This window comes from Lampris incognitus, chromosome 20 (genome assembly GCF_029633865.1).
Source record: "Lampris incognitus isolate fLamInc1 chromosome 20, fLamInc1.hap2, whole genome shotgun sequence".
NCBI classification, from domain to species: domain Eukaryota; kingdom Metazoa; phylum Chordata; class Actinopteri; order Lampriformes; family Lampridae; genus Lampris; species Lampris incognitus.
In genome coordinates, this window is record NC_079230.1 from 29,234,205 (window position 1) to 29,249,997 (window position 15,793).

The following is a 15,793-nucleotide window of genomic DNA, read 5'->3' on the forward strand; positions in this document are numbered from 1 at the left end:
GGGGGGCTCCTCCTGAAGTCCACTGTCATCTCCACTGTTCTGAGCGTGTTCAGCTCCAGGTTGTCATGGCTGATCAGCCTCTCGTCTATATGCAGACTTGTCACCATCCCGGATAAGCCAATGATGGTTGTGTCATCCGCCAACTTCAGGAGCTTAAAAGACGGGTCTGCTTGGCATCCTCCTCATCACATTCTTCATATATGTTATAATTCCTTTATAATTCTGTTATCCTCTTTCAGTGCTGTATTCTGTAAATTGTGTAAACACAACATCCATTGCACGTTGTCCATCTTGGGAGAGAGATCCCTCCTCTGTTGCTCTCCCTGAGCTTTCTTCCTATTTTTTCTCCCCGTTAAAGTTTTTTTTTTTGTACGGAGGTGTTCCTTATCTGATGTGAGAGTCTAAGGACAGGATGTTGTGTTGCTGTAAAGCCCCCTGAGGCACATTTGTAGTGTGTGATACTGGGCTATACAAATGAAATTGACTTGATGTGACTTGAATGAAAGTCAGTAGGAGCAAGATGGAATACATATGGGTGAACAAGAGGGAGGAGAGAACAATGGTGAGGATGCAAGGAGTAGAGGAGACGAAGGTGTATGAGTTTAAATACTTGGGGTCAACTGTCCAAAGTAACGGGGAGTGCAGAAGAGAGGTGAAGAAGAGGGTGCAGGCAGGGTGGAGTGGGTGGAGAAGAGTGTCAGGAGTGATGTGTTACAGAAGGGTACCAGCAAGAGTTAAAGGGAAGGTTTACAAGATGATAGTGAGACCAGCTATGTTGTATGGTTTGGAGACAGTGGCACTGATGGAAAGACAGGAGGTGGAGCAGGAGGTGGCAGAGATGAAGATGATAAGATTTTCATTGGGAGTGATGAAGAAGGACAGGATTGGGAACGAGTATATTAGAGGGACAGCTCAGGTTGGACGGTTTGGAGACAAAGCAAGAGAGACAAGCTGGAGATGGTTTGGACATGTGTGGAGGAGAGATGCTGGGTATACTGGGAGAAGGATGCTGAATATGGAGCTGCCAGGGAAGAGGAGAAGAGGAAGGCCAAAGAGGAGGTTTATGGATGTGGGGAGGGAGGACATGCAGGTGGCTGGTGTGACAGAGGAAGATGCAGAAGACAGGAGGAGATGGAAACGGATGATCCGCTGTGGCGACCCCTAGCGGGAGAAGCCAAAAGTCGTGATAGTAGCAGTATAAAAAGAGATGCGGTTCACCACACGGACAATACGCAGCATGTAGTCATTAACCAGCCAGCAACCAAGTCGCGTGGCTCTCATGATGTAGAACATTGGACACATATGTGGTTTGATTTCAGATGCAATCAATGGGTCCTTTCCAGACTACTATCTCGTCTTGAACTGAACTGAGTTTGTGAGAGTTGGGCTGGTCTTGAGAGTTGGGCTGGTCTTGCCAGGCCAGATGAGAGCAACCCTAAAGCCCCTTATTGTTGCTGTGCAGTTGGGCCATATATATTGCATTTTCGAATGTGCAGCCCAGTAAACAATTTTCACATGCATTATTTTGTGGGATATAAAATGTACCACGATATTAAGTTAGATATTTTCTATTTGGGTTTAAAAATGGATTTGAATCGTATCAAAGTTGCGGCAACTATTGTTTCTGCCATGTTTTTAAACTTTCAGATAAATAGAAATTTCATTATATCTAATTATACTCTTGGAATCACAGTGTGAAGAATTAATGGGATAGCGATGCATACAACCGCCAGCAGATGGAGCTATTGTTCCATAATTGCATTTTTCAGTCTCGTCAGGAACACTTTGTCATTTCAGAAATGAAGCGAAATGCCGTTTCGCCCAGCCCACAGCAGTGCAGCACAGAGACAAACACACGTCCAAAAACTACAAGAATTACAAAAACACACATATCCAAACCGACACATATATCCAAACCGACACACATATCCAAACTAAACAAAAAATCACTGTCCGAGGGAACGAACGCCAGCCAGAACGACTGTGGGAACTGCCAGTCTGCATGGGCTAGCAGTTAGCTTAGCCTGCCCCGCTTCCGCGTCCTGTCAGACCGCCCTTTGTGTTTCCTCCTCGGGCGCAACTCCAGGCAGGGGCCGTGGTCCCTAGGCCCACCGGACGCAGCAGACCAAGCTCTCCCAGCCGATCCAGAGCCAGTTCTCCCAGCCGCCAAACGAAGGCAAAACTTAGACGCGGACGTGGACAAAGACACTTCATGGACGGTACTAGACGAGGCCGCTGCGAACGGGAATTCGCGCCGCCATCTTCAATGACACTACATTGACCATATTGTAACGTGCATGGATAAGTAGACACGCTGGCCGCTGGCTGGCGGGTGTGACCCTTTAGTCGAGCGGTTAGCGATGCCTCCTGCGATGCGGGCGATACGGGTTCGCTTCCCGGCCTCGGCTGTTCCTGTAGTTGCGTTGTCCCCCGAATTTGCTACAATATAGTAAGTGATCCTGTGTTGACCTGCGAACCTTTTGAGTTACCAGACATGGGAAATGGAAGTATGCGTGATAAGCACTTTAATTTGTTTTCTTTCAAGTTTTAAGAAAGAGCAATTAAAGGCATGGATACACAACCACTAACACATGCATATAAATGCACAAGCATTCACACTCCTATGTGCACCTGAGAGAGACATCAGAAAAACTATCCGGTGTTAAACTGTACAGAAGTCATGAGAGAGGAAGGGGTTGAAGAGGTGGAGGACAGTGCCAGTCTAGCGAGTCGGTCTGTGTTTATTTGCTCTGGTGGAATTTGCAGGTCAAAGCTTTCAACAGTAACCATGCTTCTGCATCCAGTAGCCCACACCCAAGCACCTTGCAGCTACTGTCTCCTCCGGGTGTCATTTGTGGGTTACCGCACACCCACCTCACAGAACATGGACGCCAATGCTGACGGAAAGACAGGCGTCAAAGAGGGAGGGGAGAATGAATGAAGCCTGGAGAGCGAGACGAAGACTAAATGCTAAGAAATGGAGAGGGGGCCTCCTCCAGGCAGACTGGGTCAGATGTACAGCAGACAGGCGAGATGGACAGACACAATGGATATTCTCACATCTTGTCTACATACACACTTAAAACACACAAAACACACAATGGGGTTGGAAAAGTCGATGGAAACACCAGCTGAACCTGCCTTTAACTATGGCGTTACTAAATCTACTAAAATTTTATTTCTATAGCCCTGAATCACAATTTTATCCCAGAGGACTATACATTATCCAGCAGTTAACAAGCTAACAGCAACATGACACCCACCCCCCACTCATGTGTTGACGAGTTTCCAGAATTAGTTTAGGAAAGCACTATAAACTCAAGGCTGTCCATGTAATGAGAAACAATGGCCAAGGTGACGGATTTTATTTTGTTGCTTAATCTCTGTATTTACCAATACATTGTTAGACAGCCACCTTGTGGTAGACACACAGTACTACAGTTTGATGAACAAACGACCCAATGGACAGACCGAGCCACAGGCCCCCACATAGATCTATAGGTCCCAATGTTCAACATACCCTATCCTTATAACCCTCTAGACACTACATAACAAATACAAAGGTAGCTACTAGGTTATACTGAGTTTAATGTCGAATACAAGTGTTTGTTAGCTTTGGAAGGGGCTTTTAGAAGAGTGGTAAGTCCCGGGTAAAACCAAGTGTGAGAGTAGCCAAGAGGGTGGGATACCCCAGAGACCTTGGCTGGTTGTTACACCGTTGGTGTTTGTCCCGGGGTACATAAGGGCCACTTAATGGAAGTTCGAGTCAGAGAGAGAAAAAAAACAGACTTTTCTGTATGTGCCTAACAAAAAGCTGGCTATTTCTCTTAGAGAAGTGGTCAGGGTGCTGGATAAGGTTCTGGTTATCAATTTTACTGTTGATATGAAGACTTCTAAAGTTGGTGTGGACCACTACAGGAAAACCCAGAGTTTGAAGAAACAACTTGCTCTGCATCATTGTTGCGTGGGACCTAATACACGTATGTTGTGAACACTTGGGAGGAGCTGAGCTGTCAACTGGTCACAACCTGGTGTAGAAGTGGGCAGCTCTCCAAAGTGGAGGTATGTAGGCATCTAGGAATCTTTTTGTCATTTTGTTTTTTTCGCCCCAATTGTACCTGGCCAATCACCCCTCTCTCCGAGCCGTCCCGGTCACTGCTCCACCTCCTCTGCCAATCCGAGGAGGGCTGCAGGCTACCACATGCCTCCTCTGATACATGTGGAGTCACCAGCCGCTTCTTTTCACCTGACAGTGAGGAGTTTCACCAGGGGGACATAGCGCATGTGAGGAGCACGCTAGTTCCCCCAGTCCCCCCCCCCCCCTCCCCGCAAACAGGCGCCCCGACCGACCGACCAGAGGAGGCACTAGTGCAGCGACCAGGACAAACCCACATCCAGCTTCCCACACGCAGACACGGCCAATTGTGTCTGCAGGGATGCCCGACCAAACTGGACGTAACACGGGGATTCAAACAGGCGATACCCATGTTGGTAGGCAACGGCATAGACCGCGACGCTACCCGGACGCCCCCGCATCTTGGAATCTTAATCAGAACTCATTTACAAGTAAGACAAAAAAAACAAAAAACAAACAGGGACTAAGATTGAAAGACAGGTACAGCACCTATTTTGGTAAAGAGGAAACTGAACCATGAAGTGAAGCCCTAAATTTAGCGGACCCTCTTTTCTCCAACCCTCCTCTTTGGTCACAAACTTTGGGTACTGACTAACAGATTGATACTGAGTGAGTAGATGCTCCAGAAATGATATTTCCTCTCAGAGCCACTACTCCTAAGAAGATAAGAAGCCAGCAGAGGTAGTTTAGGCTATGGTAAGGATGTCCCCTTGGATCCTCCCCTTTGAATGCATGCTGAGCATGGGGGATGGCCTCAGGGAACACGCAGAAAACCACCGGAAGGATAAATTCTATCAGCTGGCCAGAGAACACCTTGGGATTCCTTTACTAAAATGACTCTGCACACACCAAGCATGATCATTTTGTAGTTCTTGACAAGAAATGTGCCTTTCTTAGCAACGGAGCTAGCACCTGGTTTGATGTCAAATGACATCACTCTATTTATTTGGTCAAAAGCACTCTCGTTGATCACCGAAAGATGACTGTTTATTAGAACATAGACCGTCAGTGATTAGAGTTTCACATCCACAGGTTAAAAACTGTTCACTGGACACTTTGGACTAGTTGATGTTGTCAATTAATTATGTGTTCAGCCATCCACACAGTACTACAAATTAATTTTTCCACTAGATTTAGGCCATTTCTTGGTCAAGTTTTCACTAAACTGGGAAAATTGATGAAGCCAAAAATATAAGACACTTTGGATGTTAATACTGTAATTTCCATCAGGATATTTTAGTGACCTTACAATATTTTTACATCATACAGGAGAATATGTAAAATGATATACAGTCTGGAATAGGTTACATTACTATGGTTAAAATAATAATAAAATAACAATGTCTGCTTCACACTTTGCGCCAAGCAGTGTCAGGCCAGGTTTACACAGTACATGTAAAGGTATGATCCCATTTGCGTCCCGTGTTAATAAATTAGATTCTCATCATTCGCAACACTGCGTGAAGTAAAATATACCTAACGTAGGATGTATAAAATATACCTAAGCCTATCTTCTCCACATGCTGCACACAGGTTACATAAAAATGCTTTGGAGTAACGCATTTCATAAGCAAATATGCACCGCGTCTCAGAGCCATGTGGGTCCAGGCTTCGTACCCCATCATTTAGCAGCCTACACGTGTGTCTTCTTGTAGCATTAGGCTGTTCAGTATCTGTATGAGCACCAGTGTAAATGAAAAAACAAACTTAACCTGTAATCGTAGGGATTATAAATGTCCGATCTCTTATAAAATATCACTTCCTAAGTGAAAATGGTTTTCTCTCTGGATTGCCTAAGTGAAAACGAGATGTTGAGTCATTTCAGGTTGTTGCAGAGGTCGACGTGGCTGGACACGCCACGCCTGCATGCTGTGTAAACCTGGCATCACGTCCTGACAGCCAACAGTCCCACCAAAGGAAATCCACATGCGTAGTTACACAAGTTGTCCACGTCAGGTTGGTAGCGTACCGGTGCTCTGCTAACTGGTCCACAATACCTTTATCGCATTAGAAATGTTCACAAATTAATCCTACTTGAAACGCCTTGGGAACACATTACTATTGATCGAAGGCATAGCGTCCTCAGTGGTCTTAATCTGGGACCTAGCTTTAACCCTGTGTGGTGAGAATGTTGCCCTTGAATCATGTTTGTAAGCAGGTACTGTGAAAGTTGCTCATATTTCTGCACCATCACCCCCCTCCCCCCCCAAAAAAAAACTCTGAACACCTCATGTTGTATGACCTCGATCAAAGGAGTCTTCCTCTGGTCTCTCGGCCCCGGATTCACCTCCCTCGTAAAGCTGTTTGAACTGATTCTGCAGACACACGGTCTCCTTCTGGAGTCTGTATGCTCCCTCTTATTTCCGTGTCCTATTTCTGCTTGATAACCCTCCTGTGGTATAAGCTACCCCACGTGGCGTTGTACAATGCAAGGACAAAGGCTCAGCTCTCATCGGGGTTTGCCGTGGGGGGGGTCACTGGAGAAGGTGGGTTGAGCATCCTTGAGAAACATCAACATCTCTTGTCATAACTGACAACTATTCATGAGTACTACCATTGGTGACAACAAATAACCATACTATTATGACACACTTCAGAGTCAACAGATATCAAACGTTAAGCCCTCCCGGCTTTCAGATATCAAAAGTGAACACCCGTTAGTGTCAAGAGAGTAACCTGCGGCTAAAGTTGGGTCACCCGACCTGGTCCGTCACTGTGCTGGGGTGCAGCGGTGGCTCTTGTACGTGCCTAAGTGGCGAAAGCTGCGCCCACACTGCTGGCAGCAGTAAGGGGTGGCCCCGCTGTGGATCCTCTGATGGGTGTACAGGTTGCCCAGCTCCTTGAAGCGCCGGCCGCACTGTGGGCAAGCATACGGGCTTTCCCCCGTGTGCACTCGCTGGTGCCTTTTCAAGCCAGAGAGCACAGAGAAGCCCTTCCCACACTGCGGGCAGGGGAAGGGGCTCTGGGCTCCACTGTGCCCGAGCCGGTGGCTCTTTAACCGGGCCGCGTGGCGGAACCGCTCGCCACACTCTGGGCAGACGAAGGGCTTCTCTCCCGTGTGGATGCGCTGGTGCTGCCGTAGGTTGCCCAGGTAGTTGAAGTGGCGCCCGCAGTCGCCACATTCATATCCCCCCTCAATTTTGATCTCCCTTTTAACGGGCCCCCCTCCTCGAGCCAGGCCCGCGCCGGCACCAGCACCCGTGTTACTCTCAATATGGCTGCCCGCATTCCTTCTGCAGTCACTGCTGCCCTCTCCCGGTGTGGGAACAGCTGAGGAGGTGGACTGCAAGGCCTGCAGAGCCTGCACACCAGCACTGTCTGTGTGTATTAGTTTAAGGTGCTCCTCTAGAAAAATGGAGTCAGGGCAGAAGGTTCCACACAGCGGACAGATGTACATGTGGCTGGGGAACTGCTGACCTGAAAAAAGAAAATGAAATAATGTCATTTTTTTTCATGTAATTTCATTTAAACTGACATTTGTCTTAAAAATGTTATACATTTCAATCTCCGAATTTACCTCCCATTCCCAAGACCAGAAGCCAGAGAACAGAGGCTCTGACATGAGAGGGTTTCTCCACTGAAAACGACCAGGACACAGTATGCTCAGTTCCAACCAAAGATGCAAACCATGGCTAACGTTAACTTCCAAACTTTTCAAGTCCTGAAAATAACTGACTCCATTTGCTAGAATTTTTACGATATGTAGATTTCTATTTGATTTTTATTTCAATTATATTCTGAAAAGGATTTATGTAGTTTATGTAGTGACCTGAGGCTCTTGAGTTCGTAAACAAAAACTAGAGTTGAGCACATTAACTTTACCGCAAAACAAAGCATTTTATTTATTTTTTTAAATTTCCCCCCTTTTTTCTCCCTAACTGTATCCGGCCAATTACCCCACTCTTCCGAGCCGTCCCGGTCTCTGCTCCAGCCCCTCTGCAGATCCAGGGAGGGCTGCAGACTACCACATGCCTCCTCTGATACATGTGGCGTCGCCAGCTACTTCTTTTCACCTGACAGTGAGGAGTTTCACCAGGGGGACGTAACGCGTGGGAGGATCACGCTACCCCCCCCCCCCCCCGAACAGGCACCCCGGCCGGCCAGAGGAGGCGCTAGTGCGGCGACCAGGACACATACCCACATTCGGCTTCCCACCTGCAGACACGGCCAATTGTGTCTGTAGGGACACCTGACCAAGCCGGATGTAACACGGGGATTCGAACCGGCGATCCCTGTGTTGGTAGGTAACGGAATAGACCGCCACGCTACCCGGACGCCCCTAAAACAAAGCACTTTAGATCAAAGGAAGAACATGTGAGTACACCCATGTTTCCACTTCACTTAACTAGGAACTGGGAAAAGGAGAAAATATCCATAAGAAGGTGGAATGAATAAAATCCAATTTAAAAAACAAATCACACTTTCTGAAGAGACACATGGCCGAACCGATGAGCACAAAGGACATACAGAGGAACAAAAGATAATATCTGATCAGAGGAATGAACAACAGATTATTTCTGAAGGCTTCCCGTCATTTCTGAGCACATACCCTAAAAATACATAGTGGCTTTCTGGGTCAGTCACGACGGGAACATTATTTCTGCAGTGGACAACTGAGTGTGTGGTCATACGGTATTCATACCGGCTCTCTGATTCATCCCACACTGGCTTACTAACACTGTTCTGCACACACACACTCCACCCATCACCACAGAAAAATCCACTTCCCTACAGCATCACGCCAGAGTACCACAAACACCATGCCAGAGTACCACAAACACCATGCCAGGGCACCACAAACACCATGCCAGAGCACCACAAACACCATTCCAGGGCACCACAACCACCATGCCAGAGCACCACAAACACCATGCCAGAGCACCACAAACACCATTCCAGAGCAAACACCAAGTACCACACAGGAGCCCCACACTGAAGTAACCAGCTGATAACACTTCAGTTGTTACAGCGGCTACACACCGTCTAATCACCCTTTCTTTCAATTGTAAACACAAGAATGTTTTCTTTCATTTATCAAGCTGAAGCTGATGTTCCATTTAAGATGTCCAGCACCGTTTACTAACATTACTGTTAGACCAGTGCTGGCTGATATAGGACATATCCTACATTACTGTTAGACCAGTGCTGGCTGATACAGGACATATCCTACATTACTGTTAGACCAGTGCTGGCTGATATAGGACATATCCTACATTAATGTTAGACCAGTGCTGGCTGATATAGGGCGTATCCTACATTACTGTTAGAGACCAGTGCTGGCTGATATAGGACATATCCTACATTACTGTTAGAGACCAGTGCTGGCTGATATACGACATATCCTACATTACTGTTAGAGACCAGTGCTGGCTGATATACGACATATCCTACATTACTGTTAGAGACCAGTGCTGGCTGATATACGACATATCCTACATTACTGTTAGAGACCAGTGCTGGCTGATATAGGACATATCCTACATTACTGTTAGAGACCAGTGCTGGCTGATATAGGGCATATCCTACATTACTGTTAGACCAGTGCTGGCTGATATAGGACATATCCTACATTACTGTTAGACACCAGTGCTGGCTGATATAGGGCATATCCTACATTACTGTTAGACCAGTGCTGGCTGATATAGGACATATCCTACATTACTGATAGACCAGTGCTGGCTGATATAGAACATATCCTACATTACTGTTAGAGACCAGTGCTGGCTGATATAGAACATATCCTACATTACTGTTAGACCAGTGCTGGCTGATATAGGACATATCCTACATTACTGTTAGACCAGTGCTGGCTGATATTGGACATATCCTACATTACTGTTGGAGACCAGTGCTGGCTGATATAGGGCATATCCTACATTACTGTTAGAGACCAGTGCTGGCTGATATAGGGCATATCCTACATTACTGTTAGACCAGTGCTGGCTGATATAGGACATATCCTACATTACTGTTAGACACCAGTGCTGGCTGATATAGGGCATATCCTACATTACTGTTAGACCAGTGCTGGCTGATATAGGGCATATCCTACATTACTGTTAGACCAGTGCTGGCTGATATAGGACATATCCTACATTACTGTTAGACCAGTGCTGGCTGATATAGGGCATATCCTACATTACTGTTAGACCAGTGCTGGCTGATATAGGACATATCCTACATTACTGTTAGAGACCAGTGCTGGCTGATACAGGACATATCCTACATTACTGTTAGAGACCAGTGCTGGCTGATACAGGACATATCCTACATTACTGTTAGAGACCAGTGCTGGCTGATATAGGACATATCCTACATTACTGTTAGAGACCAGTGCTGGCTGATACAGGACATATCCTACATTACTGTTAGAGACCAGTGCTGGCTGATATAGGACATATCCTACATTACTGTTAGAGACCAGTGCTGGCTGATATAGAACATATCCTACATTACTGTTAGACCAGTGCTGGCTGATATAGGACATATCCTACATTACTGATAGACCAGTGCTGGCTGATACAGGACATATCCTACATTACTGTTAGAGACCAGTGCTGGCTGATATAGGACATAGTATCCTACATTACCGTTAGACCAGTGCTGGCTGATATAGGACATATCCTACATTACTGATAGACCAGTGCTGGCTGATACAGGACATATCCTCACAACAACCAGGGGGTTTTACACGATACACATGTATATCACAGTATTTGTGTACATGTGCAGAACTGAAGTTCATCCCATTGAACTGCTATAAGATCAAACCAAAACTAATTTTCAAGTAGTACTCCCTCAAATACTTAAGACCTTATTTGTGTTAAATTTCTGGTAAAAGATTCTTGTTATTTAGACAAAATAACTGCGCATTACTAAATGATAGTATCCGAATTTCACCCTGATACATTACCACTGAATGACGAGTAATGAAATGATGATGTAGAATTTTTCACCTAAACCTACGTTCAATTTGTATATATGTAGCGAGTTCAGGGGGCAGCTGGGACGTGAACCCGGGTCGCCTGCACCAAGGGCGACTATGTTAACCAGTTGATGAAAGGGTCCTCGCTACATCTATATTTTATATATATATATATAAACTATACAAAGAGTATTGCAAATATTTCTAACATGCAACATTCAGGAATCGGCATCTCGTTAAGAGTTTGTGTGGTATCGCAGGTAATATAAGCATTTGACAAGCATAAACTGTGTGGACATATTGTCAAAAACACACACACACACACACACACACACACACACACACACACACAAACATTTTGCTGTCATGCAGCTGTTCTGTGGCCCAGTATCAGCAGCGTGCTATCCTGCCTTTTACCCACCTGACTCCAGCCGGTCGGCGCTGGCCTCTATGGGGCTGCCTCCTTCTCCCGGAGAGCCCTGCGGCTCCATGGAGAAATCAGGCGGCTGGCCATGGGAGAGAGCCGCCTGAGCCTGGCTCTGTTCCACACCATCACCTTCCTCCTGCGAGGAGTTATTTCCATCTTCCTCCGGCTCCTCCATCAGGGTGCTCTCACACTTGGGCTCCCTTGTGCCTGGAATAACAACATGAACACGTTTCAGTCAAACGTCGAGCACACCTTCAGTGAACTTTTCCAAGTCCCATGAATTAAAATGCGAACTAGTTGTGTTCCCATCAGATCCATTAAAGCAGATATATCCCTGAACGTTGTTTTACGTGTCCTACGTCATATGTCCTTACTTCCACACCCACACCAGAAAAATGGAGGTTAAGAGGAAGATAATCACGTGGCTAAATTCTATTTGAATTTCCTTTTTTTAATTCAATAAAAGTATTTCTCTCATTCATTTAGTGCATATATTCTTTACTGACAAGGACAAAAGCTAACTAAAGTGGCTGCAAAAACGTTTCTGCGATATTGTGCAAATTTTGCCCTTTCCATCAAGCTTTTCTAACGCAATACTCCACAATGTCCATGAAAACATGGCTGTTGACACTGGGTATGCACTGGTGGTACTGATGACGGCACCGGTATCAAGATACTGGCATCGGAGACTTTACCCAAGACTGAACTCCATCCAACCCATTATCCAAACCGCCTATCCTGCTCTCAGGATGCTGGAGCCCATCCCAGCAGTCACTGGGCGGCAGGTGGGGAGACACCCTGGACAGGCTGCCAGGCCGTCACAGGGCCCACACACACACACACACACCTAGGGACAATTTAGTAGGGCCGGTTCACCTGACCTACATGTCTTTGGGCTGTGGGAAGAAACCGGAGCCCCCCGGAGGAAACCCACACAGACACGGGGAGAACATGCAAACTCCACACAGAGGACGATCCGGGACGACCCACCAGGTTTGGACTACCCCGGGGCTCGAACCCAGGTCCTTCTTGCTGCGAGGCGCCACCGTGCCGCCCTCCCAAGACTAAAATCCAACACCAAAAGCCGTGAAAATGGCTTGATTTACTGCATGTTTGGCCCGTGGAAGTTGATTCTATTTCAAGTCTTCTGCCCACTGGTCCTAAACTAAACTAATGGTGCACGTCTGCACTGGTCAGCAGAAGTGAGGAGTTGGAAGTTGTTATTGGGCAATACTTACAGATTTGCACTGGGAACTGGTATCGACAGCTAAACGGTGATCGATGCACCGGTAAATGACAGAACACAGACACTACAGCAAAGGAGGACGTGTCTCATGACCTCCTGCCACAGAATCTCATACGTAGGGCCGTTCCAAGACGAAGAGCAACTTTGAAGAGATTCAGACAATAACCAGAAACCGGGTTTGAAGAGCAAGTATGAATGAGCCAGAGGCTGAAACTTTATCTAAAGCAGCTAGGAAACCCACCTGGCTCTGGTTGCCACACTTCAAAATCATACTTGACTACAAAGCAAAACACTTAAGACAGGACAGGAACCGCAGCATCCGGACAGGGACCAGACCGGACTGGACTAGACCAGACTGACCCTAATCACAACAATGCACCCTGGCTGCTGCAGAGACAGCTTTATGTGAGAACACATGAAGTTGTGCTGAGGAGTTGCGAGGTTTTAGTAAAAACTCAGGATAATTAGTATTTGTGTTAATCATCCTGTCTTTTCATGGCACCTTTTTCCCTGCTTGTGCTTGTTTTAATCACCCTTCCCCTTCTAATGCACAACACTTTAAGCTGCATTTGGTGTATGGCAATAAAACCAGTTCCAGCTGAGCTAGAGCTTCATGAACTATGACGATCACCATAATCATCCGGTCTTCGCCTTAGAGGGGGACGACACACGCCATCATCAAAGAGTCGGGAAACTGGAAACCAGACCAGAGGACGCCTGTACCGTGCCCCCCGCTCTCAACACCTGAAGTCGGACTTGCCTTTAAGCTCCGGCGCGTACTCCATCCCCGTCATCCACTCGTACTCGTACATCCGCTTGCTGCCGGACGGCAGCATGCTGAAGATGTCGACGGCGGCGGGGTCGGACTCCCCGTCCCCGGCCCCGGCGCCGCTCATGCCGCCGTCCGGCCAGAGGTTGAGGGGGTGCGGGTCGGCGTCCCTGTCGCCGCCGGCCGCCGGGGGGCTGCCGTGCTCGCCGTCCATGTCGGCGCCGCCGCCTCTGGAGTTCTTGTCCTTCATCAGGTAGTCGCAGATGGCGTTGATGTTCTCCTTCTTGACGCCGGGCATGGCGGGCTTGGCTTTCTTCGCGTCGGAGGCGCCGTGCTTGCCGGCCGGCTGGAAGTCCTGCTTCCGGAACGCGGCTGCGGACGCCTCGGCGGACAGCGAGCCCGGGAACGGCTCCCGGTCGGCGTCCCTCTGAGCCGTCTCCAGCCGCAGCTTCAGAACTTCGATCTCGTCGGTTTTGTCGCGCAGCTCCATTTTCAGGACGCGTATCCGCACGCTGACCATCTTGCGGATCTCGGACAGGGCCGTCTCCAGAACCACCGTGATGTTCCTGCCGAGGTGCTCGGTGATGTCGCTGACCGAGCACAGCAGTTCTTCGTCGGGCTCCAGCTCCAGGAAATCGTCGTCGGCCCGGCCGGTCGGCCCGGAGGTCTCCATGAAGGCGTTCTGGAGCTCGGGGGACAAGCTGGTCTCGGCGAAGCTGTGGTTTCTTTTGCGACTCATCGTCCGGCTGGAAGAGGGGGGTTCTCCTCACAGTTCGGTGAGCGGTACGGGCTAGCCCAACACGCTAAACTCTGGGGGAGATGCTGAAAGACGTACAGACACACATACACACACACACACAACCGCGGTGTTGCCGCGGACTTCATTCGGTAGCGTCGACGCCCGCTCCGGGAGGCAGCGCCACCTGGCGTACCCTCCACGACACTGCTGGGAAGAATCGGGCGAAAATAAGCTGCGACCTCAACTCAGCGGGCAAAACCGCGAACACGCGGCAGGATTTGTTAAGTGGAAGTCATAAATTCAACAGATCTACTACAGGCGTATTCCTCTGTTTGTTTGGGGTTTCTTTTCCGCATTTTGTATTTATTTTTGTTGTAAGCTAGTTGTCTTAGACCAGGGGTGTCAAACTCCAGGCCTCGAGGGCCGCAGTGTCTGCAGGTATTTGTTGCAACCGTGCACTACACCACCTGATTTAACTAATTAGCTCACCTCCTGGATCAAGGAGGGGAGGGAACTAGTTTAATCAGGTGGTGTAGTGCATGGTTGCAACAAATACCTGCAGACACTGCGGCCCTCGAGGCCTGGAGTTTGACACCCCTCCTGTAGACAGTTTAGTTTATTCTGCTCAGAGAAGAAATTCTTTTTCACAGTTGGTGCAAATACGCACAAATGGACGGACAAATGACCCAGTAAAATTCCCCCATTAGGCTGTGCTGCAATATTACACACACACACACACACACACACACAAAATGAATTAGACAACAGACACATGACACAACGAGTGGGACATTTCACTGTACATGTGATGGAGACATGGACATGAAACAGACATAAGTTGCTAGAAAAGCGCCATATAAATTGCAACTTGATTGATTGATTGATTGATTGATTGATTGATTGATTGATAAGTCTGCTAGTCGCGTGATAACAAAGCTTATACCAGCTGTTTTTGTCTTCGAGTCCTGCTGTTTTACCAAACCTCCATCAGAGGCCAGTATTCAACAGCAAACTTGCTGAAAGATGAATCTCGTCATTATTTTCCTCCTCCTGGCTACGTGCGTCTCTTTTCTTTTTTTCCCTTTTTTTCTGAAACGTAATATTGACTATGAACCAATCCCCACTTAACAAGAGATTGCGTAACTGTTCATGCCGCAAATGGTTCTTCGTACACGTCATCACTGGAAGTCTTTACCTAGGGGGGAGAGGGACTTGAATTCCAACACACACACACACACACACACACACACACACACACACACGTGTATGAGGGAGAGAGGTTGGACTAGTCCTATCGCTCAGCCCCCTCAGTTCAGAATGGAGCATGGGATCAGCAGGGTGAGTCCAGTATCTGCAGACCCTGAGCCACTCTGATCCGACGTGGTGAAGCACTCAGCTCCAACCACAGAGCTTTGCTATAAGGCCACCAGAATCACACACACTTTATTAGTCGTTTCACTTCCTGCGTGCGAACGCAGGAAGTGAAACGCAGCATGGTGCCCACAGCCCACAGCAGTGCAGCACGAAGACACAAACACACAACCGAGAACTA

The 15,793-nt window shown here is 47.6% G+C and overlaps 1 protein-coding gene across 1 annotated transcript; it reads right to left on the minus strand.

Annotated features, from left to right (window-relative positions):
* Positions 1–4,691: 4,691 nt before the first annotated feature.
* Positions 4,692–14,457, minus strand: znf16l (zinc finger protein 16 like). The gene is made up of 3 exons (XM_056300457.1): positions 13,494–14,457; positions 11,482–11,694; positions 4,692–7,552 (listed from the first exon to the last, which is right to left on the minus strand). Exons 1-3 carry the CDS (start codon positions 14,239–14,241, stop codon positions 6,846–6,848), a joined length of 1,668 nt encoding a protein of 555 aa, XP_056156432.1. The 5' UTR covers positions 14,242–14,457; the 3' UTR covers positions 4,692–6,845.
* Between the last annotated feature and the right edge of the window lie 1,336 nt (positions 14,458–15,793).

Coding starts and splice junctions, on each gene's coding strand:
- znf16l (XM_056300457.1), bottom strand. CDS start 14,241: ATGAGTCGCAAAAGAAACCACAGCTTCGCCGAGACCAGCTTGTCCCCC. Junction 11,695..13,493: donor GTACGCGCCGGAGCTTAAAG/GCAAGTCCGACT, acceptor TTGTTATTCCAG/GCACAAGGGAGCCCAAGTGT. Junction 7,553..11,481: donor CGCCGACCGGCTGGAGTCAG/GTGGGTAAAAGG, acceptor TTCTTTTTTCAG/GTCAGCAGTTCCCCAGCCAC.